The sequence below is a fragment of the Annulohypoxylon truncatum genome (assembly GCF_022578515.1).
Source record: "Annulohypoxylon truncatum strain CBS 140777 unplaced genomic scaffold F4807scaffold_13, whole genome shotgun sequence".
NCBI lineage: Eukaryota > Fungi > Ascomycota > Sordariomycetes > Xylariales > Hypoxylaceae > Annulohypoxylon > Annulohypoxylon truncatum.
This window is the reverse complement of record NW_025953799.1, coordinates 272,012-296,878: the sequence shown is the minus strand read 5'-3', so window position 1 is coordinate 296,878 and position 24,867 is coordinate 272,012. Positions and strand designations below refer to the sequence as shown.

The 24,867-nt window shown below is 49.2% G+C and overlaps 9 protein-coding genes across 9 annotated transcripts; 5 read left to right on the top strand and 4 right to left on the bottom strand.

Moving 5' to 3' along the window:
* Positions 1-389: 389 nt before the first annotated feature.
* Positions 390-2,871, top strand: F4807DRAFT_423101 (TPT-domain-containing protein). Its single transcript, XM_047997748.1, has 5 exons — positions 390-951; positions 1,029-1,096; positions 1,166-1,389; positions 1,455-1,862; positions 1,921-2,871. Exons 1-5 carry the CDS (start codon positions 815-817, stop codon positions 2,290-2,292), a joined length of 1,209 nt encoding a protein of 402 aa, XP_047854891.1. The 5' UTR covers positions 390-814; the 3' UTR covers positions 2,293-2,871.
* Positions 2,872-3,607: 736 nt separating this feature from the next.
* Positions 3,608-4,722, bottom strand: F4807DRAFT_423098 (ribosomal L27e protein family-domain-containing protein). The gene is made up of 3 exons (XM_047997746.1): positions 4,434-4,722; positions 3,833-4,169; positions 3,608-3,758 (listed from the first exon to the last, which is right to left on the bottom strand). Exons 1-3 carry the CDS (start codon positions 4,494-4,496, stop codon positions 3,751-3,753), a joined length of 408 nt encoding a protein of 135 aa, XP_047854890.1. The 5' UTR covers positions 4,497-4,722; the 3' UTR covers positions 3,608-3,750.
* Positions 4,723-4,918: 196 nt separating this feature from the next.
* On the top strand, positions 4,919-5,156 carry F4807DRAFT_459744 (uncharacterized protein; the record flags this gene model as incomplete). The annotated part of the gene is made up of 2 exons (XM_048001411.1): positions 4,919-5,064; positions 5,126-5,156. 2 exons carry the CDS (start codon positions 4,919-4,921, stop codon positions 5,154-5,156), a joined length of 177 nt encoding a protein of 58 aa, XP_047854889.1.
* Positions 5,157-5,263: 107 nt separating this feature from the next.
* On the bottom strand, positions 5,264-6,415 carry F4807DRAFT_62537 (uncharacterized protein). Its single transcript, XM_048003288.1, has one exon. The coding sequence runs from the start codon at positions 6,231-6,233 to the stop codon at positions 5,439-5,441; it is 795 nt and encodes a 264-aa protein (XP_047854888.1). The 5' UTR covers positions 6,234-6,415; the 3' UTR covers positions 5,264-5,438.
* A 646-nt stretch (positions 6,416-7,061) lies between these two features.
* F4807DRAFT_62633 (4-hydroxyphenylpyruvate dioxygenase) lies at positions 7,062-8,729 on the top strand. Its single transcript, XM_048003289.1, has one exon. It carries the CDS (start codon positions 7,292-7,294, stop codon positions 8,549-8,551), a length of 1,260 nt encoding a protein of 419 aa, XP_047854887.1. The 5' UTR covers positions 7,062-7,291; the 3' UTR covers positions 8,552-8,729.
* Positions 8,730-9,135: 406 nt separating this feature from the next.
* On the bottom strand, positions 9,136-10,941 carry F4807DRAFT_62533 (TFIIH basal transcription factor complex, subunit SSL1). The gene is made up of 2 exons (XM_048003287.1): positions 10,239-10,941; positions 9,136-10,136 (listed from the first exon to the last, which is right to left on the bottom strand). The coding sequence occupies exons 1-2, from the start codon at positions 10,823-10,825 to the stop codon at positions 9,203-9,205; spliced, it is 1,521 nt and encodes a 506-aa protein (XP_047854886.1). The 5' UTR covers positions 10,826-10,941; the 3' UTR covers positions 9,136-9,202.
* A 743-nt stretch (positions 10,942-11,684) lies between these two features.
* On the bottom strand, positions 11,685-13,167 carry F4807DRAFT_62398 (chitin synthase III catalytic subunit). The gene is made up of 6 exons (XM_048003286.1): positions 13,010-13,167; positions 12,894-12,929; positions 12,733-12,823; positions 12,589-12,676; positions 12,443-12,536; positions 11,685-12,383 (listed from the first exon to the last, which is right to left on the bottom strand). The coding sequence occupies exons 1-6, from the start codon at positions 13,037-13,039 to the stop codon at positions 11,835-11,837; spliced, it is 888 nt and encodes a 295-aa protein (XP_047854885.1). The 5' UTR covers positions 13,040-13,167; the 3' UTR covers positions 11,685-11,834.
* A 5,272-nt stretch (positions 13,168-18,439) lies between these two features.
* On the top strand, positions 18,440-20,309 carry F4807DRAFT_62304 (putative MFS monosaccharide transporter). The gene is made up of 3 exons (XM_048003284.1): positions 18,440-18,983; positions 19,036-19,748; positions 19,800-20,309. The coding sequence occupies exons 1-3, from the start codon at positions 18,556-18,558 to the stop codon at positions 20,171-20,173; spliced, it is 1,515 nt and encodes a 504-aa protein (XP_047854884.1). The 5' UTR covers positions 18,440-18,555; the 3' UTR covers positions 20,174-20,309.
* A 1,041-nt stretch (positions 20,310-21,350) lies between these two features.
* On the top strand, positions 21,351-24,727 carry F4807DRAFT_62307 (glycosyltransferase family 39 protein). Its single transcript, XM_048003285.1, has 7 exons — positions 21,351-21,755; positions 21,831-21,953; positions 22,006-22,013; positions 22,082-22,132; positions 22,195-22,958; positions 23,014-23,511; positions 23,564-24,727. The coding sequence occupies exons 1-7, from the start codon at positions 21,612-21,614 to the stop codon at positions 24,205-24,207; spliced, it is 2,232 nt and encodes a 743-aa protein (XP_047854883.1). The 5' UTR covers positions 21,351-21,611; the 3' UTR covers positions 24,208-24,727.
* The last annotated feature ends 140 nt before the right edge of the window (positions 24,728-24,867 follow it).

The window sequence follows — 24,867 nt, the reverse complement described above, 5'->3', positions numbered from 1 at the left end:
ACATACCTACATATCTGTGTACATACATCCATATACCTACTAGGTAGTATGGATATGTTGGTGGGGCTTGCCTAGTGCTCTTGAAATCCTAAGCACTTTAAGGGTGATTGGGGTGATTGATAGCCAGACGATGTGCGGGCTGTGCTTGCTGTAATTGTATGTGAAATCAGCGAAATCAGTGAATTCACTGATTACAGTACACGGCACGCACTGATAATTGATGCGACCGTGTCTGAAAGCGCTCATTTAATTGGGGCAGGTTTTGGGGCTAAAATTGTGCGGGATAAGCTCAAGCTCCAATTTGCTCCCTGTATCTCCTTGTATCTTTCCCCGTTACCACCCCCCTGTTCCCCTTGTATCCCCTGTATCCCAAAATTGCTAGGTGTGCCTGGGTTGGCCTTGTCGTAACGCGAAGGCGACTCGGTACCTTTCATAGTACCTTTCAAATTGAAAATTTATTAGCCGTACATCTCTTTCTTACCCTTCTTTTTTTGTCCTTTTTTCTTCTCGTCAACCTCTATCCCTCCAAGAGTCGACGACCTTTCTCTCCTCCGCACATACAAAACAGCCTCTATTTTAGAAGCTTCACGGAAGAGAGAACAAGAGTTCATCTGCACCGTCATCTCGGCATCGTGAATTCTTGAATCGTAAACGCCCCCAAAATTTATCTAAACCTTTAATTGGTCTCAGCAGGCTTGGCCTAGTCGCTCATTCTATCGTGTCATCTTCAATTCACTCACTACCAACCCCTTTTCAATTACATCGCACACCGCGACCCTATTCACACTTTTAGATCAAATTAATCAAGTCAACAATGGCGGACGAAAAGAGTCGTACATCCGGCGAGGTCCCTCGACCTGAGCCCAAGGGGCCTATCTTGCCCACTACGAACCCTGACGCTGACAAGCCCCAACCTCCTAAACCGGTCATTCACCCGGCTCTCTACGTTGCGTACGTCGAATTCTAGATAGAAACACGATCACTGTCGAGACGCGGAAGGATAGCTAGCTGACACCGAATCGTTACAGAGTATGGATCAGTCTGTCGTCATCCGTCATTCTCTTCAACAAATGGATTTTGGACACTCTCGAGTTCCGTAAGGAAACCCCCATTTTATGATAGACGCCGAGGTTGCGATCGTGAACAAGATCTAATGGCATCTTAGGTTACCCGGTTATCCTCACCACCTACCATCTGTCTTTCGCGACTGTCGCGACGCAATTGATGGCGCGCTACACCACCCTCCTTGACGGTCGCAAATCCGTCAAGATGACCGGTCGCGTTTACCTCCGTGCTATCGTCCCTATTGGTGTCTTCTTCAGCTTGAGTTTGATCTGCGGTAACTTGACCTACCTCTACCTCAGTGTTGCTTTCATCCAGATGATCAAGGTACGAATATCGATCCACCGTTGCGAATTTCGAAGTAGCTTGGTGCTGACATTGGAATGTTATAGGCTACCACTCCCGTTGCTGTCCTGCTTTCCAGCTGGGCTATGGGTCTTGCACCCCCCAACTTGAAGCAGCTCGCGAACGTGTCCGCCATCGTCGTTGGTGTCATGATTGCCTCGTTCGGTGAGATCAAGTTCGTCTGGATTGGTTTCCTCTACCAGTTGGGTGGTCTCATGTTCGAGGCTATCCGTCTCAACTTGGTTCAGGCCCTTCTCAGCTCTGCCGAGTACAAGATGGACCCCCTTGTGTCGCTGTACTACTTCGCCCCTATCTGCGCTGCCATGAACGGTGTTGTTGCGCTCGCCTGGGAAGTTCCCAAGGTATCCATGGCTGAAGTGTACCACGTTGGTCTTTTCACCTTCTTCCTGAACGGTCTCTGCGCCTTCATGCTCAACGTCTCTGTCGTCTTCTTGGTAAGTCTTCGAATCCATCCACTAGTTAATCGCGTCACGGTCGCTAACAATTTTGCAGATTGGCAAGACTTCTGCCGTCATCATGACCCTTTGCGGTGTCCTCAAGGATGTCATGCTGGTTGTTGCCTCCATGCTTATCTGGGGTACTCCCGTCTCGGGTCTCCAGGCCTTTGGTTACACTATTGCCCTTGGTGGTATGGTCTACTACAAGCTTGGATTTGAGGCTCTTAAGGGATATGCTGGTGAGGCCAACCGACAGTGGGCTGAATTTGGCGCCGCTCGTCCTGCTCTTCGCAAGATCATTGTGGTCGCCGCAGTCGTACTGTTCGTCTTCGTCCTCTTTGGTGGCTTAGCCCCTACGTACGCCCCTGACTACGACCCGTCGCAATACCTTTCCAGCGCTGCTGGCAAGTTCGGCGTCTCCTCATAGGCGAATATGTGACAAGACCGAACCTCCCATTTTCGCCATACGCATTTGTAATATTCTGGGTGGACGGAGGTTAAACTGAAGCTTTATAGAGCTTGGTATGATGACGGGTGAACGCTACGTGATGACCTAGTACGCGTTCTCCCTGAATTTTCGAGTACATACTTGCACATTTTCCAATTCATCTTCGCCGGGGGTGGTAGTAATTGGAGAGACATTTTTCTTTGTGGCCGTGGACACTGAAATGAGAAAGGTAGCCACATGGTTTTTTATTATTTTTGTACGGCTATAGAGAGCAGACAAAGGCGTCAATTGCAAAGGGCCGGGTTGCATCTGCTCGTATCACGATAGGGCTAATTCATGTAGCTTAGAAAGGTCATAGGGGGAACTAGGCCTGAATGAAAATGAGACTTAAAATTTGAACATGAGCTTGTCCATCCCCAATTCCTCGAGTTCTATGCGTGGTTGAATGAGTGTCTTGCTTGAATGGTGGAAACACTTTGAGTTCTAGGTCCGAGAAGATGTACATTTAGGCTATGTGCTTCGCATCTGGGCCATCAGGGTAATATAATCCTTCGTGACGGAGCAGACGCAGAATTGCCTGGAACATAACTTGATCAACCAGGGACATATCCCCGAAGTAGACCGGATCATGTAGTATTTCACGGATCTCAAGAATACGTCTGGCAACCCTCTTCTGCACAGTCAACGGACCTATCTTCTCGGTTAGGCATTGAGTGGTATGGAATATGGACATCGTCCTAGAAATCGACCGTTTTCACCTATATGCACGTTCACTCCTAGGCTATCGAGAATCCGGTGTATTGGCAAGTTCGGAAGCTAGATCATTATAACACACAAGGATACCGTAGACTATAGACCCTGTATACCAAGCAGCCTAGGATGTGTACGCCGTCATATCCATGGTTATGGATTTGGTCACCACTTGATGTAGTAGTGAAAGGTATAATGTTGATATATCCTTATCTGGACAACCAGATGTTCTTTCCAGTATTCAAGGGCCTAGGATTACAAAGGGTAAAGGGTATGAGGATTGGGAGGCTTGAAGATACAACTTTCGTATTGTCCTTGAACATCCGGTCCTTAGCCTTCCTCGTGCTTACGTTCTATCCCATTTCTCGGTAAAGTAGAAAACTGTGGAATTTAAAGAACCCGAACTTTAGCTCCATCGTTAATAATCTTGACACGCAAACTTCTAGCTCATGCTGTAAGCAGTAAGGAGGTGGGTTGTAGTTGAAGATATCCGGATAGCTTGGCACACAAGTCACATGTAGGCGTACACCCGGAAGCAAGTAGGTTCATTCGTCAAGTGTGTGTTTCATTTTCATGATTCTGAATTCAGAGCAAGACCCTTGAGGCTCCTAATGCCATTGATGATGCGATTTACATCCCAGACCGAACCCCCTAAGACCGAACGATGGAAGTATGCAGACGAAAGGATTAGAATTCTGTTGGAAGTATTGGTTAGTTCTCAAGTTTTCGCAGCAGAAGCTATGAGCATGGCGGGAAGAAGGAAACATACTCAGGGGAGTGAAGAACCATCGGTTCTTTCCACTTGTGTAGCGCTCCTCCAAGACTTTCTTGACGTTCTTCTTCGCATCCTCCCGTTGGCTGACCTCCTTGAAGGTCTCGCCGGACACAACACCCTTCAGGCCCTCAAGCTCGAGGGTGTATCGCGTGGGCATCAAGTGGTTGTAGTTGATGGCCTTGATGAAGGGCTTGATCTTGTTGCGCTTCTCTTGGCGCGTCTTGGACATGCGTCGGGTGATCTTGGAGGGGTAGCGCTCGATACCGGCGACTAGAGCGTGGCCGTAGGGGTGTGCCTTGTTGCCGCTGTCAACGGGCTGGATGATGACGACCTGTGGGAGAGAGGGTTTAGTTAGAAATTTGTTCCATTGCTTTATCAAAACGAATCATCGAGGAATGTGTAGATTTCAATTCTATGCGGTTTGTGGGAAAATTGTTTGCGTTGCGACTCGGACTCGGACATGTCGAAGGTGTAGGTATGGTGGTGTAGTGTGTAGTGTGTAGTGTTGTGCTCAAAACTTCCATCTCCAATCTATCACAAATGTCCGCGTATCTTCAATTATCATCATCATTTTTTTTCCTTCTCAATAACGTACCTTCTTACCGGCATATCTGCCGCGGGTGATGATGGCAACTCGGCCGACCTTGAGGAACTTCATCTTTTCGGCTTCGCTATCGTGTGTGTCGAAAGTGCGAAGTGAGTCGGGGGAGTTGAAAGTGGGTTGGCGTAATTGGTCGTTTGAAGATTGCAGTTCGGAATTGAGTAAGTTCGCAAGATCGCGATGGCTAAGAAAATCCAAAATGTGCCTGAGAAAATTAAGCGAGCTAAGGGTTATGATCTTGATTGGACGAAATTCTGTTAGTGGGGTGTCTCTTGTCTTTGTTGCATGTGGTCAAAGCGTTATACAATTAACGGTGGGGGCAGCTGGGGGGTAATGGTAGAGAAAGTCAATTGCGGGCGACGACAGCACCTGAGTTTTTACAATATACCTACCTAGGTACAATACACAATAGAGTACATAAGCGCACTGTGAAGAACGACATCTGGGTTCAACGAACAAGCCTGATAAATTCAAATACAATGGCTCCTCCGACGTATATCATTTCCCGCGTGGCAGACCCGATCTTCGCCATGGTCATTGGTCTCGGAGCAGCTGCTACAAGAATCAACCGTGAAGGGAAAGAGAAAGGGAGGACAACACAGCAGACTATCGCGGCCGGGAAGAGGTATATAATCGATATAAATAATCATGGTCTGGTCAATCTGCTAACATGTTTTCTCGTCTAGACGAGTTAGTAACATCTTCAAGTCAACATAATGATATTCTACCAAGTACCACCAGCCATTAGGTATCCAGCTTCATGCCATGCCCGTATACTACCTATAGTCAACGGCTACGAGATTCCTTGTAATCCAACTTCAAGCCTCGGAAGGGCTTTGCTACCAGGATCACCCACGGTATATATACTATACTGAAATGGCTGGAAAGAGCCAGTTTCCATATGCGCCTAAATCGGGACACGAACGATACTAGACAATATGCTGGATCCTACGGATAAATATTAAGACGAGCAATGATATTATTGTTTAAGTCTAACAGTCATTCCGCATAAGCCGGGCCATATTCCTTCTTCATAGCTTCCCTCACCATCTGTCCGCACAGCTTCGCAGTTGGGTTGGTACTCACAGCCAACCCTTTTGCGATCTCATTCCCATATCTCCCTCCCGAGGCGAAATCTCTTGACGCCGCCTCTTCAAATTCCATCTTTTTCCATGTCGCTTCCTTTCTTCCAGGGACACTAGCCGCATGGCCAGCTTGGAAGGACTTCGCAGTCATATGATAGATCGCTGCTCGTTGGGTATGCGCCAGCGATAGGGTCTTTCCAGCTTGTGGCGAGATGGAAGCGAAGAGGCTCTTCGGTGTTAGCAACGCGATGGCTTCATCAAGATCTAAAAGTGTCGACGCTGCTGCTTGAGACTTCTCGGAGTTGTCGATGTCCTGCAACAGCCGATTCGAGTCACCGACACCGGTTAGGAGCATTGTATCCCCGTACAGTCTTCTGAGAGCTTGTGCTCTGTTGTTTCGTGCGCTAGCATAGTTGGGGTATTCCGAGATGAGTTCTCCTAACCTTGACACACATTGGCGATATTCTTCTATCGGTTCTGTTGTTGTTGCAGGTCGCAGACCAGCTAGTTGCATCTCTAGTTGTTGCATAGCCAACACAATATCTCGTTCTTTCTTGGAGACGCGGTCGTACACGGATGTGTCCGTTATATTCGGATCTTTGGGCAACGTCGCGTCTACGATGACAGCTGTCAATGGGTTTGACTCCGGGTCTTTGATCTTCTCAAGCACGTTGAAGTCGCGTCGGCTAAGAGAGCTTGCCGCCGCCATGTTGACGATCTATATGAAGATATCGAAATTGTCGATGCGAAGGAATGCTGAGGGACTGCAGAACTGTTGGTACTGCAAGGTGATTGATGATGGTGACTTGGTATGGGATAGGCGGACGAGATATCAGTAATCTCGATGATACGAACTAATAGGCTACACGTGCATGGCCTAGAGGTAAAAAGCGACACGACAAGTATGCTACAGAAGGTGTGCTGACTTCTAAGGTTCACAATGGTAGACCGATAGTCAAATAGTCAATTACATATATCCAAAGAACAGGCCTTCTTCTCCACCTCGGCCCCTATTTCCAGTGCCGACAACCACTTACCTGCAGCTACCTAAGGTCAGTGCTGGTCAGCGTTGGTCAGTGATAAGGGAATAAGGGAAACAAGCTTTCGTCCCCCTCTAACCGCGCAAAGCCATTTCCCCTTATTGGATATGCCGTGGATCTTAGTGGGTGGCGTCGGATAGCTGCAGGGCGGAAGCGTGGAGTTCGGGTACGGCTAGCTTCGGCAAGCCATCTGACGTCTTTGTTTTCCGCAGCTTCATAGGTAGTTTCGCCCTTTCTCGCGGTCAGCAGCCCTGCCACCTGCCACATTGGCCGCCAAATGCAAATCAGAGTTCGGTAACCTCATTCCACGCATCAAATGCCATTATCGGCGCATATACTTTTGGAGATCTTACGTATGACTGTGGATTTTGCGTCCTGCCAACAAGGAACATCGAAAGCCGCCCAGATGCGCGGAATCAAATCCGACCCCCGAGCTTTCCATACTTAACCGCCATAAGGTCAGAGGTAGGTGAAAGTATAATGTAGGTAAGGGAGGTAGGTGAATTGTCTATATCTGTGTACTCGATTCTATTCCTTTGCTTAGGTCTTGTATGAATCTTATTGTAAAATCATATTAGTAGGTAGCTAGTCTCTGCTACCCCTATTCATCCCATCCCATCCTATCTATCCGCCCTTCTCTTCGTGATATCAGTGAATCAAGATATCTACCATCAAGCAAACACACGCAGACACACACATACATACATACACAAGCAAACAAACAACCATGGCCCCCTCGGCAATCTCAGAGTCTCCTCCCCGAGACGCAACCGTCCACCCCCCTCACACATCATCAGACTCCTACGCCGTCCAGGCCGGCGTTCCCGAGTTCCAGGGCTACGACCACATAACCTGGTGGGTGGGCAACGCCAAGCAGGCCGCCTCGTACTACAACACACTCTTCGGCTTCACCACCGTCGCCTACCGCGGCCTCGAGACGGGGAGCCGGTACTTCACCTCGCACGTCGTCGCCAACGGCGCCATCCGCCTCGTCTTCACCTCGCCCATCCGGTCGCTCGCGCACCTGCCCGCCGACGAGCCCATCACGGACGACGAGCGCGCGCTCCTCAAGGAGATGCACGACCACCTCGAGCGCCACGGCGACGCCGTCAAAGACGTCGCCTTCGAGGTCGACTGCGTCGAGGCCGTGTACGCGCGCGCCGTCGAGCAGGGCGCGACTCCCGTCCGCGAGCCCAGGGCCGAGAGAGATAAGATGCACGGCGGCGAGGTCCGGACCGCCGTCATCCGCACGTACGGCGACACCACGCACACGCTGATCTCGCGGCGCGCGTACGCGGGGCCGTTCCTACCGGGCTTCATCGCGCGGTCTCCCGCTCCCTCTAGCGTGAGCCTGCCGCCCGTCGAGCTGGCGCAGATCGACCACTGCGTGGGCAACCAGTCGTGGAACGAGATGGTGGCGGCGTGCGAGTTCTACGAGCGGTGCCTGGGCTTCCACCGGTTCTGGTCCGTCGACGACAAGCAGATCTGCACCGAGTTCAGCGCGCTGTCGTCCATCGTCATGAGCAGCGCCAACGGCGTCGTCAAGATGCCCATCAACGAGCCCGCGCTCGGCAAGAAGAAGTCGCAGATCGAGGAGTTCGTCGTGTTTAACTCGGGCCCCGGCGTCCAGCACGTCGCGCTGCTGACGCGCGACATCATCGCCACGGTGAGCGCGATGCGCGCGCGCGGCGTCGAGTTCATTAGTGTGCCGCCCTCGTACTACGAGACTATGAAGGAGCGCCTGCGCACGGAGAAGCGCAGGTGGGAGCTCGAGGAGAGCTTCGAGACCTTGCAGCGGTTGCATATCTTGATCGACTATGACGAGGGCGGATACCTCCTCCAGCTCTTCACCAAGCCGCTGATGGACCGGCCGACTGTCTTCGTAGAGATCATCCAGCGCCACGAGTTTGAGGGCTTCGGCGCCGGGAACTTCAAAAGCTTGTTCGAGGCTATTGAGCGGGAGCAGGCTCAGCGGGGGAACTTGTGAGATGAGATGGATACGTAGAAAATTTGAAATTTGGAAATTGGGGGGGGTTAAACAGCTCATTCCCTTTCGAGGAGAGGAGGGTTGGGCGAGAAGGCGGCGAGAAGGTGTACGATATGCTACACTATTATTATTTTGACGAGATCATGACATAGCGCGGCGGGTTTGGTCCATTGAATTGCATCGATGTATGCTAGAGGACCTGGGTAAACCTAGCATATGGTCCTGGATAACGGGACATCATAGTTTGAGCATAAGCAAGTACTTATAGCAATCAAGCTCCTCACATTAGCGGTATAGTAGCTAGTTTTTCTGTCATTCATTCGGATGCCCTTCCTCTATAGTTCTTAATAACATCATGTATCGTGGGATGGATAAAGTCCCCAAGCTCCTCTATGCGAAGACAAAGTTAGAAAAATACCGTAACCTCAAAACGAGGACGGTCATGATCAATCCCGTATCCTGTATGCGAGTTCCGCCAACGCCTCCCCCTTTTTGTCCATGCTGTGATGTGATATGATGTGATTGTTATGCCTGGAGCTCACTCAAATGTCGCCCCTCTACCACCCCAACATACCTCGTAGACTGCTAGAATGCAGACTATCGGCGAGGGTCTACCTACCTATTCGCTTCAAGCAATCCCCCTCAGCCGTCTCAGGAGTCTATCTCCATAGCCCCATTCGCATCACCATTACTCGTCCCAACCGCATTCCCGTTCTGCTTCTGCTTCTGTTTCTGCTTCTGCGCACCCCCACCGCCCAAACCCCTCGTATCGCTCTGGCATCCGGGACAATTATGCAAGACCTCATGAGCGAATAAATCGCAATCGATACAGAAATGGTTACCGCAGACCTCGCAAGCGTAACGCCCAGACTCGCTGAGTCCCTTCGGGGGCTGCGTCTGCACCACGCCTCCGGCTCCGGGCCCAGCACCACCGCCCTTAGCCGCCGGACCCTTCCCCTTCTCCGGCGTCTTGCCTTTGCCTTGACTCGGCTCGGCGCGCGGCGCCTCGGGGAACGCGGTGAGGCACGAGTAGCACGCCCTCGAGCGCCTAGCCTCAGCCCACGGGACCTCGACCCAGTTGCGCAGGGGGAAAAGATGATGATACGAACGCGCGAGATGCGTCGACAGGATGAGCGTAAGTCCACACCCGGGACATTCCGCGGGCAGGCGACACACCCTACTCCCGCAGCGCGTGCACTTGTACCCCTCGCGCGTGGGCCGGTTGTGGCACGCGCAGTAGTGTATGCTGTCTCCCGCGGCCAGGGTCCGCGACGGAAACCCCATCATGAGCAGGCTGGCGTTGCTCTGCTCCTGGGTGCGCGTGACGGGCGGCGTGGTGACCTCGAGCAGCAGGCTGCGGAAGTGGTCCTCGTCGAGCGCGATGGTGTAGCTCGAGCTGTCGCCGCCGTTGGTCTTGGAGCACAGCTCGTCGCAGATGGCGACCTGCGCCGCCAGGCCGACTATAGACACCCGGATCCGGTCGTTCACGAGCGCGGTGATGGTCTGGTGGATGTCGCCCGGGTCGCTGGACATGAGCGCGCCGTAGATGATCACCACTTCGCGGGTGCCGTGGGAGGGGGTGTGGCTGTCATTGGCGAATATTCGTTAGCTATTATTACATCCAATGGCTTCATACTCAAATTCATAATTCCTCCATCCTTTGTCATCGGGGTTGTAGAAAACGTACAATAGAGCACCCCGACACATCTCCAGCGCATTCTGCAGACTGGGATTTCCCTGGGGATCCTGCTTGACCCAGCCCTGCAGCTTCTCGAGGTGGTCGGCCGGGTTGCCGCTCATGTCGCTGATCCGGATCGCCACGCCGTCCCGCATCCCTATGACGGCGAGCTGGGAGATCGGGTTCTGCTCGAAGTACTCCCGCACAAATTGCGATGCGTACGCTATCGTCAGCTCGTACCGGCTCGGCAGCATGTCCTTCTCCAGCATGGCGAAGGACATGTCGACGACCAGCACCAGGTGGCGTATTATGCCGCGTTGGAGGGGCGTGGTGTCCCTAAGCAGCCGCGCCCGCTTCTCCGCCTCGGCCCGGCCCTCGATGGCCCCCGTGAGCGTCCCATCTGCGTCCTCGACGACCGCGTCCCACGAACGTTGGATGTCTTCCCAGGCGGCCTTAGCGCCTTTTCGGTTTCCCTTCTTGTTCTTGTCGGGTCTAGCGCGCGATCGCGTATCATGTTTCGAGCTGGCCGTCACTTGATGGTCCTCGAAGTCGTCGCTAGCGTCGTCGGCGTGATATTCGCCGTCGGAGTCGGCCATGGTCGAGTCGCGGTGGAGATATGTTTGTGTCGAGTCCGAATATCAAAGACCCGCAATGCTTAATTTGAAAAAAACGTCGTTTCTATCGTCTAAAGTTCGTCAATGCAGGTATCGATTGTCAAGTGAAGGAGAATAAAGGGAGAGAGAAGTGAGTAAGTATTAGGATGTTGCTATGACTTGACGCGCGACCGTTTTTTTTCTTACAACACCTCAAGGCATTGTTGACGGGTGAGTCAAAGGGCAGCATAACCCCAATAGACTACCTTGACACACTTAATAGATCGCTCCCGAGGCAGAATATAGCAATGGACCTTGAATGTGGAAATGGCAGGATTTTTATTACAAGGCGAGGCTACTTCCTCTTTGTTGAATGCGACCGCCGCAATTGCGCAGCCTTGTATTTAGCATCATAAGCTTTGGCCAATCAGACGCCTCGAAGATAATACTTTTTACGGATAAGGTACATAGGTACTTGCATATGTCTTCCTGTCATACATGTAGGTATGCTCATATGCATTATATACAATTCACTTCACTCAGTCTCATACACATTAAGGTATACGATAAGTATTGAAACTCAACAAACACATTACTGGCTTGACTCGTCTGCGTTGAGACTATTCAACCCTCATCATACGACGTCATATACATTAGTCGCGTATCTCCATCTCCTGGGTATACTATCAACCACGCTCCAAACTCTCCGCTAGCCAGCGAAGGGCAGATCTGCCACCATATGTATATGAATATAACCACCAACCCCCCTCCCCAAGCGTACTAACGTCGTTTCGTGTAGCGCATGCCATCGTGCTCCTTCGAGGCTCACCCCTTGCCCAAGCTATAACTAACTTTTTTTCTAGGTGATTAAATCTTCGATGTATTTTTTATCGCCGTTTCTCTCGAGACGACGCATTTATAGGACGCATCCAAGGAATGAAAAGAAACGAACATGAACGGGTATATTGGTGAACCTGAACGCCGACTCCGTAGTCAAAAAGAAGGACAAGAATTAAGGGTATCCCGTAGGCTGGCTGGCAATCGGCCAGTCATCTTCTGTGATACTCGACCAGAATACCCAGATCATCACTACTGAAAGCAGGGTGAAGAGCGTTTCGAACAACGCTCCGTCAATCTTGCCCGACGTTCCATTGCAGATGTAAGGGCTGATGACGTAGTTGAAGATCTGTCCTATGGCGAAAAGAAGAGCAGCACCTGTAAGATAGATCATCGGTCGGACCTCACCAAGGATTCGGAGCACGAGCACGGCCTCTAAAACGTAGAAAGCTACGAGAAAGATAAGCGGCGCGAGTTGATAGAGGACATATAATGCGATATTCCGGTAATGATTGTTCGGATCCGGAGTAAACTCGTTCGTCCAATGATACCCCGTGTCGAGCGTGATATAGCCAGTCCCGACGAAGAGAACGGCGCCGGAAATGAGCATTAGTCCTATCGAGAGCGGCGTTCCGTCGTCAAGGATTTGATAGCCCACGACAGCATTAAGCAACAAAATCCATGTATTTGCAATTATCATTCCAATATGGATTCCGGTGAAGGCCTAGGCAATCATGTTAGCTCGTCTTAAACACTACTGTTTTATCTTAAGGTATCGCGTACCACCCGGACTGTCCCACTGAGAGGGAACTCCCCAACGGTAAATATTTCGCATATTTCCATGATTATATAACCGAGAAGGAATAATTGCATTTCTCTGTAGCTGAATGAGTTGAATAGTCTCAAGATTGAAAGGATTCGATACGAACCTCCTACCGACCGCAGCCTTCTTTCTCTCCGAGCGCAACAGCAGTAAAGCTGACACGACAATAGCGACGCCGCATAGTAATATGGACCCTGTACTTCGTTAGCAAGGACTAATATGATGTATTGCTTGTAAAGGTCAAACAAACCTAGATTTCCTAGATACCGGCCACCAGACAACGGTATGCCTTGCAAATCGCAACCACCGAAACCTCGTTGGTCATGATTTGTAGAAAGAACCTAGCTTGGTTGTTAGTAACCTCGGACCTTTGGCTGGAAACCGTATAATTGTATCACTCGATGAACTTACATTGCAAACCGGCAAGGTCGAATCGCGACAGAACGCCTGCGTATACCAAGATTAGCGTTGCGCACAAGCATAACCAGGGCGTATCGATAATTATGTAGCTAGAAGGAGATACATACGTCGAAATTGCCAAAATTTGTCGACCCCATTTGGCTTGCGGCGCGAGGGGATCGCGCGACGATCGGTTCTGGAGGGGATTAAATGGCGTATTCGAAATGACTTGCGCTGACAGCGCCTTCTCCCGCTAGTTCAATAATCGAGTCGTAATATTCGAAAGCGAACGACGAGATAAGCTAGACGTCGCCCCTAGATCTATACCTGGAAAGTTGTAATAGAAATTGATGGGATTTTTCTTCAGCCGAGTTGAAGACAGCCTGACTCTGACTCGTGTTTGTCGGATTCGAAATGCTCGATTCGGATTCTTGCTTCAGAAAAAGTCGAAGGCTGGATTATTATGATGTAATTCGATTTATCCCCCTCAAACTCCCTTTCCACTCCAATGGTCGTATCCCGAACCTAAGCGTATTGTATTTTTTTTTTTCGTTTCCAAAATTAATGGTTTTTTTCTGTGTTTTGAATCTTCGAAGGAGAGAGAAATTAGATGGATTAGACTAGATAGGATTAAGATGGTAAGATGAGAGGAAATGAGGGCGCAACAAGGCCAGGGCAGAAAGGTTGTTAGGGTGACTGTTACTTGCTAAGCCAATCTTGGGGTCCCCTTCCTGCGCCTTCTACAACAAGAACAAGAACGAAAGAGAGACGAAGCTACCTTTAGCCCTGGGAGGTAGGCAAATCCTGGGTAATCTATCGTAAGTAGGAAGGCGAGGAAAAGCTAAGTCGAAGGCTCTGGTTGGCACAAGTCAGGAACAGTGGGTCATTTTAAATTGTCCCAAGCCTATTTTGGTCTGTCGATTTCTGCTGTTCCTGAGCGAAAAGGCAGGAACAACGCGATTCGGCTAGTGGACAGGGGTCGAAAATGTGGTTGTCTGGGTCTCGCAGGGGTGATGGCCCCAAATTTGAATTTCTCTTTCACACTCTCTTACCACTAGGGCCGCGCCAAATATTTATTGAGAGGAACATTTGAACTTAATTCCGATTCCATTACGGTACGAATATGAAGATATTGGATGGATCAAACGTTAATGTTAAGTTAATGCAACAATGCAATGATGGGTAAGCTCGGTGCTGATAAGCCTAAGTTTCCGGCCTCAGGCTTACCTGCTTGAAAAGAAAACTTACTATTATGTGATGACCTATCGAATCAATGCGGTGGATAGGAACAAGAAAATCAAGCAATTGGAAAAATAACGGCTCAATCGTTCGCGAACTGGCCAGCAGCCGGCTTCAGAGTAGGTAGATCCACGATGTCTTGCATAAAAGTGGTTGTGCGCCCTTCTTGGAATGGGCTTAGAAGTTACGTGTAGAAGCAGCTAAGCAGCTAAGGAATCGAGGGGGGATCCATCCCTGATCTGTACGTAATTTTGGATTGGATCATCTTCATGCGTGATGAGCTGTAGCCTCGAATGAGATAAGCGGGTTGGTCCTCAGCCACTTACAGCTGATACCATCCTTCTATTTTTTCCCAATGCAAGCTAACCTCTTGATATCAGACTGTCTCCAACAATGGCAATTGGGCGTTTAGCACATATCCATTGTATGAATGAAGGTGTACGGGTGGTTAATATGGTAGCATATTTCGAGGCCATCGACACTTGGCCATTTGGCTACTATGGGTGTCGCATACCTAGCATATTTAGGTACCTAGTGTAGCCATACGCAGTAACTTGACCGGGACGGCCCTAGAATCGAAAAGGCCGATCGTCTCGAAACTCTCAGGTACTTTAATAAAGCTGGTTAAGACACCTCTTTGGCGCCGTATCTCATCCCAGTCGAATGTTACTTCTACCCGCCGACCCTTGCCCCTTCATTTTTGCAATCTTGGATGAATACCCGCTTACGGTCCGTTTACCACAACGGTCCATTACCTAGCATTAGATAGTTGCGAAGTCTTACGTATATGAGAGATAAAGCGTATCGAAATGTTTGATTAGTGAAGAAGTGATTTGATGGCATTGTAGCGCACGGTAGCTACAGGAGAGGGAGATGCTATGCATTCCGAGACATGAAAAATTACCAAAAATGCATCGGACAATATAACCTAGACGTGACTTACCTAGTGGTGGTGAGTATTCATAGTTGGTAGAGTTATTGCATGATCTTTTCAGCCCTGGCGTTCTTCCCTGTGGCTTCATACTAGTATGTAAGCTCATAAATCCATAAGCCCTTCGGGGCGATGCATCCGTCACATGTTCTCGAGGCTTACGCCAGTCGTCCTCTTTAGCCACTACAGGAGCGAAACCTGACTTCACTTCCGCGATGGCTTTTCAAGTGAACAATTGAAAACCGAAGTGTAATAGAAGAAATTGTGTGCGTGACCATGAAGATAGCAGGGAGTAGAAGCGTTTCAGCCATCCCTCTTCCGTACCAACAGCATCCAATGTCGATTGTCAGCCGGGTTGATCAGCCTTTTTGTAATTCAGCGCCCTCGTTGCCTCCAGCCAGTCAACGCTCAAGAATGGCTCTTCATGGAATTAACATCGAGAGGCTCTCGCAAGCTTCCTTCTTGGGACATAGTCCTCAAGACACATGTGACTGTGTCCGAACCAGCCCTGAAGGAAGTAGTGGCCGCGGGGCAGCAGGGGGCGCACAGGCGACAGGCTATATCGGGTGTTCTAGATATTCCGTAGATGCTTCAAGCCGGGTCTATGGGATTTGGGTGACGTAGGTTATCTGATCGAATCGGTACAATCTTATGTCGATGTAGATATAAGTAGGTATTATCTTGCTCGACGCTCAGACTTAACCGATACGCTCGATATTGTTAACTTTAGCGTTATTTGTTAGTTTACATACCTGGCCAGGTATATGTAGTTTAACGTCTCCTATAGCGGCCTAAAGATGATGATCATGGCCAAATCAAACGAAAACGTTGGACCGAGATAGGGTCTGCGAACCATAGCGTACGTATCGGATCTCGACGAGTTGAGCAGCATCCTAGGTTAGTATATTTATCTTCCTTTCACGTGTATGCGGGTTGCAGGGAATCTCGAGGCTGGAATGAGGGGGCTTGGGGGTTAGAAAATCAGCCGAGTGATGGAGACGGTTCTCGTGATCAAGCTTCCCCAAACTTTCCAACAGCAAGACTAAGACACCGATAGAACTGGGAAAGGGTTCATTATGACGAGGAGCAAATCCTGGGGTGTTGCATCCCCGAGTGACATCCGTGCTGACCGCCTTGGTCCAAAGGTTTATACTATGATGCCATCGTGGGTCCTTTCTGCATATTCTGCACAATCTGCATGCCGGAGCCGCCATACCCAGATTGCAAGAACTGCTCGTCTGGGCTGAACATGCATCATGTCAACACCTGACCCGACTGGTGTTCTCGAATTCGCCTCAAACGATTTGCTGAATTGAGTATAGGATTTGACATGTGTCGTAGTGTATCGTATGCGGGTTCCCAAAAAGGGACTGATTTGCGCAGGCTCGTTTTCCAACTAGAAAGGGTTCCCCCCTTTCAGAGAAGCGAAGCTTGACACTGCACTGCACCGACCGACCACAGTCTAACCCCACAGACTTTAGATGCGTCATGTGACTATCCGTCCGCAGAAGTTGTGCTCCAAGGTTTGTGAAAAGACCCGGAGGTGGGTATAACGGTTCAAGAGAGCGAAACAGTAGTGTATGATCGCACGTGGTGTTTGACAATAGGCAGCTTACTTGGCTTTATAAATTGAGCATCCATCAACGATTCCAGACCGTTGGTAAATAATATTCAATGTTCTGGATTCGCTGACACGAATCGACACGAATCGCATCGCCATCCCGTGGACTTTATACAACACAGTTGTTTGGAAGAAACGGATACAGTACAGTACATTGCATAGTACAATTATATCGTATAAATAATGAAATACGGCACAGTACGTCAAATCCAGGTATCGAGACATGTCTTTCGTAAGACCTTGTGGGGGGTTTATTACCCCACATCCAGAATTGCAACTACCCTGAAACTCCCAAGGCTAAGGAAAGCTAAGGAAGGCTAAGGTCGCGGTTACCGCAGAAAAGGGATCAATTGGTCGGTGTTGGATTGTGTAGCACAGTATGCAAGTGGACGGAGTACATCCATTGAATTGTGCTTGGCTGGCTCAAGGCCAGTATCCAAGGCAAGATCAGCGACCAATTCTTACTCCCTGAACTTCAAAAAAATAGGGGATTGCAGATAGGAGCCCTGGAGGATTCTAATCGATCTGTCCGTCCTGTCCGTCCCAGACGGCATTGAACCCAGATTTTTTTTCTTTTTGTAAAACTTGCTTCACTCACTCACAATCCATACACATACGTACATTCATTTTTTCCAGTCATCGACATTGAATATCGAATTATATCCATACGTACTCCTCTCGCATTACCGACTCCTACATGCCTATGTAAAACTTTATCGCACCCCCCTTACATCTATCGAATTATAATCAATTCTTTCGCTATTCGTTACGGGAATTTATCGATACATGTTGTAACTTTATTACCTACTACTCTTTCTCCGTTCTCGGTTACTTTTTTTGCTGTTGTACCTACAGTGTGCGGTACCTTTTTGGTCGAGATTTTCCAAGGTTGCCTCTAGGCTACCTAGGCTCGTTAGGCCAGTTCAGTTGTGCATGTGTCTTGTGCTTGGTGATCCACCTTGGTGCGTTGTGGTCAAAAACTTGTCGACGCCTTTCGTCACTCGTCAGGCCCGGATGACACTGAATCTCGGGGCCCTGTCCTATATACACACTCCACCCATTTCCACATTCCCCAACTCAATTCCAATCAACATTATCATCGCGGGAGGGTGCTGCTGCCTCACAGCCCCAAAACCTCCAAAATTCCTTCTCCAAAATCAAACCGTCTTCCCTCAAACATCCCCCTTCGGACCCTAACCAATCGATCCGATCACGACCACGGCGCCCAATCGACGTCATTGCTGGCCGGCCACCACCGGGACCAGCCATCCCACGAGAGACGCTCTGACGACTCTGCCGATTCCGACTCTTGGACGGATACCGGTGATCTCGCTGAGCAGTTGGCGGACGAGGAGGATCCCTTGCGAAAGACTATCGCCGACACCTCCATTCATGAAGACCTCCTGTCAGGCGTGCTAAAGCGTCATCCTAAACATAAACGCGTCCAATTCAGAAGATCCGTCTCCGAACATAGCAACCATCGTTCGTCGAGATCTTTCTCTACAACCATCGATAAGGAAGCCATCCAGGTTCCCAACGTCCCTCCACGCCGTATCGGAAGAGCAGAACGTTTCATAGCCGCCATCATGCCGGGTGCCGGGGTTCACGGTTTCACGGGCAAGGCCCTAATGTTCGTAACCCGCTCTCCCAGATGAAGGGAATGAGCTTTGCTAATCATGCCACAGCTACTTTACGAGTATATTCGTATCGTTAGGTGTTTTCCTATTCGGATATGACCAAGGCGTCATGTCGGGTATCATCACGTAAGGGCTCGACAATGATTTAGGTTTAGCCAGACCGTTTTTCTTGTCATCTAACCGTATCTTAGTGGCCCGTACTTTAGAGATTACTTCAAGAACCCCTCCAAGGCGGAAGTCGGTACTATGGTTGCTATTCTCGAGATTGGCGCCTTAGTCTCGTCTCTAATTGTCGGGAGGGTTGGTGATATCATCGGTCGAAGACGGACAATTCTCTATGGGTCAATCATCTTCTTCGTCGGTGGTGCCTTACAGAGCTTCGCTGCCAACATGCCTATGATGATGTTAGGTAGAATTATCGCCGGTCTTGGTGTTGGCTCCTTGTCCACCATTGTTCCCGTCTATCAATCCGAGATTTCCCCTCCCCATAACAGAGGTAAACTGGCCTGTATCGAGTTCTCGGGTAACATTATTGGTTACACGACATCCGTCTGGGTTGATTACTTCTGCGGTTTTATCGAGAGCGACTTATCGTGGCGTGTTCCTCTACTGATGCAATGCGTAATGGGAGCCCTCCTAGGTCTAGGTAGTCTGGTCATTGTAGAATCCCCAAGGTAAGACTTCTTCATAAACCAAGGAGTTACTCAAAACTAATGGCACGTCTAGGTGGTTACTGGACAATGACCACGACGAAGAAGGCATTGTTGTCATTGCTAATCTATATGGTGGCGGCGACATCCACAACGCAAAGGCAAGAGAAGAATACCGCGAGATCAAGATGAATGTCCTACTCCAACGCATGGAGGGCGAACGAACTTATAGCGAAATGTTCCGACGCTACAAGACTCGAGTCTTCATTGCTATGTCTGCGCAAGCTCTGGCCCAACTAAACGGAATCAACGTCATCTCCTACTACGCCCCGTACGTTTTCGAGTCTGCCGGCTGGATTGGCCACGAGGCGGTCAAGATGACCGGTATCAATGGTATAACATACTTGCTCTCAACTATCCCACCATGGTATGTGGTTGATCGATGGGGCCGCCGAGTCATTCTCTTAACCGGTGCCGTCGCTATGGCAATATCCCTATCTATGGTATCATACTTCATCTACTTAGATATCAAGTCTACGCCGACATTGGTAGTCGTGTTCGTTATGATCTACAACGCTGCGTTCGGTTATTCATGGGGACCTATCCCTTGGCTCTACCCACCCGAGATCTTGCCGTTGAGCATTAGATCCAAGGGAGCAAGTTTGTCAACCGCTTCTAACTGGGCTTTCAACTGGCTTGTTGGCGAGATGACCCCTATTCTCCAGGAGTGGATTAAGTGGCGACTGTATTTGGTACACGCATTCTTCTGCGTTGTCAGTTTTGTTGTTGGTGAGTATACGGCCTTTTATTCCATTGGGCAATATTGCTAATTGCAAATAGTGTATTTCATATACCCCGAGACTTGCGGTGTACGATTAGAAGACATGGACTCGCTCTTTGGAGATGCAAGCACTGCAGTAGGGACTCCTGGAGTAAGGTCTGAAACGGGCTCTCTAGTTAGAGCTGGATCGCCCGTCCCGTCCCTCGACCTACGTGGACGACCTCTAGGCTCGGACGCCAACATTCCCCCAATGGATATTGACCCACCTGTGCTTAATATTGTTGACGGGAAGCCGCAGCTAAGGTCTGAAAGTCAAAGTTCGCGAGGCCGGGTAGGCGAATGGCTGACGAGAATGGTTGGGCAAAATCGGGGGTCGAGCAGTAGCCCAGCCGCCGGAGGCAGATATGCGCCATTGGACCAGCGAGATGACTAAATTCAAGAAAGATGTGGCATTAAATTGGTTAAGGGAGACTACTAGACTCTGATTCATATAGACGGCGCTACGGCGCGGCGGGGATTTCAACGGCCACGGCGGCCCGCATTCTAACATTACTGTACAATGTTTTGCATAGTCGTTTTCGGCGACTTAGGCAAGGGCCTTCACGGAGAGCGACAAGGTTCGAAAGAGAAACGGGGAAATGAGTTTCATAATGCATCGTAACGGGCGAGTTGTTTTTACTTTCGTATATTCGACGTAACCCTTGATGAGCTCGCGGTCATCAACAGGGATACGGCCTCAACTTTCGGTACTGGAGCAGAGATTGGGAGCATTAGACACTCGAGAAAGTCTGTTGAAGTTAATGCCAATACGCGGGACCTGTACAATTGCGCAATCAGCAGTCTGCAAAGTCCCTATTCATACTGCTGATACTGATTCTCAAGATTTAAGGTCGGCTACGTGCCTATGTAATAAGCCACGGTTTCTGAAGGTGGGAAGATGTACTGGGTTGGAAAACTAATGGTACGCAGGCGGAAGAAGATGGTTAATACGTTTGTTGAGAGAATATATGTTAAATATAGGTTGAAATGCAACGATGAAAATGACGTCTAATTCTTCAATTCGCAATTGCAAGTATGGAATGTCTTGTATCAATGGGAGGTCTAAACATATATATAGTTTCTGCTATCAGAACTGACCTCATTTTCATATGATCGGGGCTAAGGTACGGAGGTACGGAGGTATGGATACAGATTGGATTGGATTGGATTGGGCGGTACCGACTAAGTGGACAGGCTCCTAGAGTCCTGGGCAATCTGGAAGGTACGAGGTACATGTAATCGTACTGATCTGTACGCATAGTACGCGCGTGTCAGATAAATGAGCAAGGTGTCCCTAAGAAGGTACAACGAGGCAGGATTAGGTGCTAAGGTGCTAAATAAAGCTAGCTGTGCAGGGGTTTAGGGGGTGTTTTAGCGTAGGCTGTCCCTCACTTGTTATAATTGATTCAGCTGAAGCAGGAATTAAGAAAAAAAAAAGAAGTGAATTGAAGCCGGACCACGGCCCAGGGTAACCCGTATTTTGTGTTCCTATCGTCGTTTAATCGTACACGCCACGCAACCTTACCTCCCTTTTCCACTTCTCACTAACCAACCTTTCTTCGAGGAATCAGGTTCCCTATTCTACTTTCCTCATAGACAAGATTTGTCTAATTGTTCCTTTTTTTCTTTGTGGAAGAGATGCTCTGCTTTTGCCATCTTTGACCAACCTAATCTATTCTCTTCAGGTCCCTCCTTTTTTCTTGACGTTGACATTGTGTCCTCCGTAAGCCTCGTTCGTCTAACCTTCGACACTCGTTCTACCTAGTACCTTTTTATTTCTCCTATTCCTCCTTTCGTCCTTGGAAAGCAGGGCCGAGAGGTAATCTACAATCATGGCCGACAAGAAGGCCGCAGTCGCGTCCGGCGCTGATCCAGCCGGCGACGCTGCACGGCGACGAAATGTGCCGGGTGCTACCCCTGGAGCTTTGGCGCAACAGCCGGAGCTCGACGAGAAGAAGATCCATGGAAAGAAGAAGGTATTTAAGATGCACCATACATATGACGAGCTTCAAGCTTGAATAAAGACAGGTGGCTTACTTTAATGTGAATAGGGGACCTCCGTATTAGAAGTACTCGATCAGTGGGAGTTTATCATTGCGCCCCTAATTTTCACGGCCTTCGCCGTCTTCACACGTCTATGGAAGATCGGTCTTAGCCCGATTGTTACCTGGGATGTAAGTTTAACTATTCTACCAAGCTTCGAAACGCTCGCTAACAACTACATAGGAAGCTCAGTTAGTCTATCCCCTCTTGCCGTTCCCGTCGTTCCTTGACCGCCACGCTAACGTTTATGCCACGATAGCTTCGGAAAATTCGGATCGCATTACATCAAACGTGAACTATTCTTCGATGTGTCAGTACAACCCGAAATAACTCGATTGCAGTATAGAATATTGTTTTTAATACGTGTAACAGACATCCCCCTCTTGGTAAAATACTCGTCGGCCTTTCTGGAGTTCTGGCTGGTTACAATGGATCGTTCGAGTTCAAGTCTGGTGAAACGTACCCCGAAGAGCTCGACTACACCTTCATGCGAGCCTTCAATGCCTTCTGGGGAATACTATGCGTGCCATTGGCTTACTACACTGCGAGAGAATTGAACTTGAGGCGACCGGCTGTCTGGCTGGTCACGCTTATGGTTCTCTGTGAAAACTCTTACACGACGATCAGCCGATTCATCTTATTAGATTCTATGCTTCTCTTCGGCACTGTCGCGACCGTATTTTGTTGGTCCAAGTTCCATCGCCAACAAAAGGAGAGCTTCGAGCCCGAATGGTTCTTCTGGCTGTTTATGACGGGACTGAGCTTAGGATTCGTTTGTAGTATCAAGCTTGTCGGACTCTTCGTCACCGCTCTTGTTGGCCTCTACACGATTGAAGATCTATGGAATAAGTTCGGCAACGTCAAGATGCCGGTTCCGGTACTCGCTGGTCACTTGGCTGCTCGAATCGTCGGTCTCATTATCATTCCTTTCTTGGTGTATCTGTTCTCCTTCGCGCTCCACTTCGCAATTTTGACCAAGAGTGGGCCGGGAGATGCGCAGATGAGCTCGCTCTTCCAAGCGAATCTAGAAGGTAGCGAAATTGGACGAAACTCCCCACTGGAAGTCGCCATTGGCTCCAAGGTAACTCTTAAGAACATGGGCTATGGCGGTGGTCTACTCCACAGTCACGTTCAAAGTGCGTATATTGCATTCCATACTCTCGTATAAAAAGAAAACTAATTTATTAATAGCCTACCCCGAGGGTTCGGCTCAGCAACAAGTTACTTGCTACCACCATAAAGATGCCAACAACGAATGGTGGTTTTATCCTAACCGCCACGAGAAGGACTATGACCCAGAAGAAGAACCCCGATTCATTGGAAACGGTGATGTTATCCGTTTAATCCATTCCCAGACCGGTCGAAACCTCCACAGTCACGATATTGCCGCCCCTGTCACAAAGAGCCAAAAGGAAGTTTCTTGCTATGGCAATCTTACCGTAGGTGATGATAAGGACCACTGGCAGATCGAGGTTGTGAAGGATGTTGCTTCTCGCGACAAGAGCAGGGTTCGAACTTTGACTACTGCTTTTAGACTTAAGCATCCTATTATGGGATGTTATCTGCGAGCTGCCAACGTCAACCTTCCACAGTGGGGTTTCAAGCAGATCGAAGTGACCTGCGACAAGACTAACAACCCCCGCGATGCCTTCACTCACTGGAACGTCGAGGCCCACACCAACGAGAAGCGTAAGTTCTTCGGAGTAAACACGTGTATGCCCGGTTGCTAACCCATCCATAGTTCCTCCTGGAGACCCAGGCAAATATAAGTCGCCATTCTTCCACGACTTCATCCATCTGAATGTCGCTATGATGACGTCTAATAATGCCCTAGTACCCGACCCTGATAAGCAGGATGATCTTGCTTCTCAATGGTGGCAATGGCCTATCCTAAACGTTGGTCTACGTATGTGCGGATGGGATGACAAGATCGTCAAGTACTTCCTCCTTGGCAATCCTTTTGTCTACTGGGCCTCGACAGCCTCCTTAGGCGCCGTCGGCCTAGTTACTATCTGGTACATTCTCCGATGGCGACGAGGATTTTATGATTTGACCCAGGACGATATCGATCAGATCCATTATTCTGGTCTTTACCCCATTCTGGGATGGTTTCTTCACTATCTTCCGTTCGTCATCATGGCTCGAGTTACTTACGTCCACCACTACTACCCAGCATTATACTTCGCCATCTTGAGCCTTGGTTTCCTTGTTGACTGGGTCCTAAGGAACCAAAAGAAGGCGATCCAATATCCTATCTACGGAGTCCTTTACACTGTCATCATCGGACTCTACATTTACTTCATCCCCATCTGCTGGGGCATGACGGGTAGCAACCAGAACTACAAGTACATGAAGTGGTTGGACACTTGGCGCATTTCCGACTAAGGGACCAAATTTCAAGCGCCGATAAGCGAAAGGGGACGAGCCCGAGGGCCGAGGTAGGCAGTTCGGCCTCGGGGCTGTGATTCTCATATAGAAGCAGGACTAGACTAGGTAACATGGTCCGATCTGGTTAAAATGGCCACACGTCGATTCAGAAATCTCCATCTCCTCTACTACTATCTTCTCCGTTGTTTGATGTAACGATACGAAGGGCAAGCTTTGCATGAAAAAAGGGAATCAAGAGAGTGGAGTTCACGGCGGTAACGTGGATGAGGCATATTTGGGAACACAAAAAAAGATACTCATCAGTATACCGCTTTCTAATACAACACGCAATTTTTCCTTTTCTTCTTAAGAAAATTAGGGGGAGTTCTTGATAATGGGGATAAGCTGCAATGGTCACAATGTGAAAACGGTGGAAGATGAGTTTGTTGCTTTGTTTGTTTGCTTGGTATACTCAAGCAAAGTAGACATTAATACGTAGGGTATCATCGAATGCGCATGGACGATGCTTCCTCCTCGATGCTTCCTCCTGAGTGCGTGTAGCAAGTATGTAGCCTTTATGTACAAGTCCCCCAGACCGGAACACCCAACCCCCTTTAGTCACTCAGCGTCAGCAATAGTAGTAGCTGTTCAACCTACACGGGACGAGACCCGACATCT

Bases quoted from the DNA above. Each gene is read 5' to 3' on its own strand.
- F4807DRAFT_423101 (XM_047997748.1), top strand. From the start codon at position 815: ATGGCGGACGAAAAGAGTCGTACATCCGGCGAGGTCCCTCGACCTGAG. The intron at 952-1,028 runs GTACGTCGAATT...GAATCGTTACAG, and splicing joins CACCCGGCTCTCTACGTTGC to AGTATGGATCAGTCTGTCGT. The intron at 1,863-1,920 runs GTAAGTCTTCGA...ACAATTTTGCAG, and splicing joins ACGTCTCTGTCGTCTTCTTG to ATTGGCAAGACTTCTGCCGT.
- F4807DRAFT_423098 (XM_047997746.1), bottom strand. From the start codon at position 4,496: ATGAAGTTCCTCAAGGTCGGCCGAGTTGCCATCATCACCCGCGGCAGA. The intron at 4,170-4,433 runs GTACGTTATTGA...TCTCTCCCACAG, and splicing joins GCAGATATGCCGGTAAGAAG to GTCGTCATCATCCAGCCCGT.
- F4807DRAFT_62537 (XM_048003288.1), bottom strand. From the start codon at position 6,233: ATGGCGGCGGCAAGCTCTCTTAGCCGACGCGACTTCAACGTGCTTGAG.
- F4807DRAFT_62633 (XM_048003289.1), top strand. From the start codon at position 7,292: ATGGCCCCCTCGGCAATCTCAGAGTCTCCTCCCCGAGACGCAACCGTC.
- F4807DRAFT_62533 (XM_048003287.1), bottom strand. From the start codon at position 10,825: ATGGCCGACTCCGACGGCGAATATCACGCCGACGACGCTAGCGACGAC. The intron at 10,137-10,238 runs GTACGTTTTCTA...CGCCAATGACAG, and splicing joins ATGTGTCGGGGTGCTCTATT to CCACACCCCCTCCCACGGCA.
- F4807DRAFT_62398 (XM_048003286.1), bottom strand. From the start codon at position 13,039: ATGGGGTCGACAAATTTTGGCAATTTCGAC. The intron at 12,930-13,009 runs GTATGTATCTCC...TGGTATACGCAG, and splicing joins CAAATTTTGGCAATTTCGAC to GCGTTCTGTCGCGATTCGAC. The intron at 12,824-12,893 runs GTAAGTTCATCG...CAACCAAGCTAG, and splicing joins CGACCTTGCCGGTTTGCAAT to GTTCTTTCTACAAATCATGA.
- F4807DRAFT_62304 (XM_048003284.1), top strand. From the start codon at position 18,556: ATGGTTGCTATTCTCGAGATTGGCGCCTTAGTCTCGTCTCTAATTGTC. The intron at 18,984-19,035 runs GTAAGACTTCTT...TGGCACGTCTAG, and splicing joins GTCATTGTAGAATCCCCAAG to GTGGTTACTGGACAATGACC. The intron at 19,749-19,799 runs GTGAGTATACGG...AATTGCAAATAG, and splicing joins CGTTGTCAGTTTTGTTGTTG to TGTATTTCATATACCCCGAG.
- F4807DRAFT_62307 (XM_048003285.1), top strand. From the start codon at position 21,612: ATGGCCGACAAGAAGGCCGCAGTCGCGTCCGGCGCTGATCCAGCCGGC. The intron at 21,756-21,830 runs GTATTTAAGATG...TAATGTGAATAG, and splicing joins AGATCCATGGAAAGAAGAAG to GGGACCTCCGTATTAGAAGT. The intron at 22,133-22,194 runs GTCAGTACAACC...TACGTGTAACAG, and splicing joins CGTGAACTATTCTTCGATGT to ACATCCCCCTCTTGGTAAAA.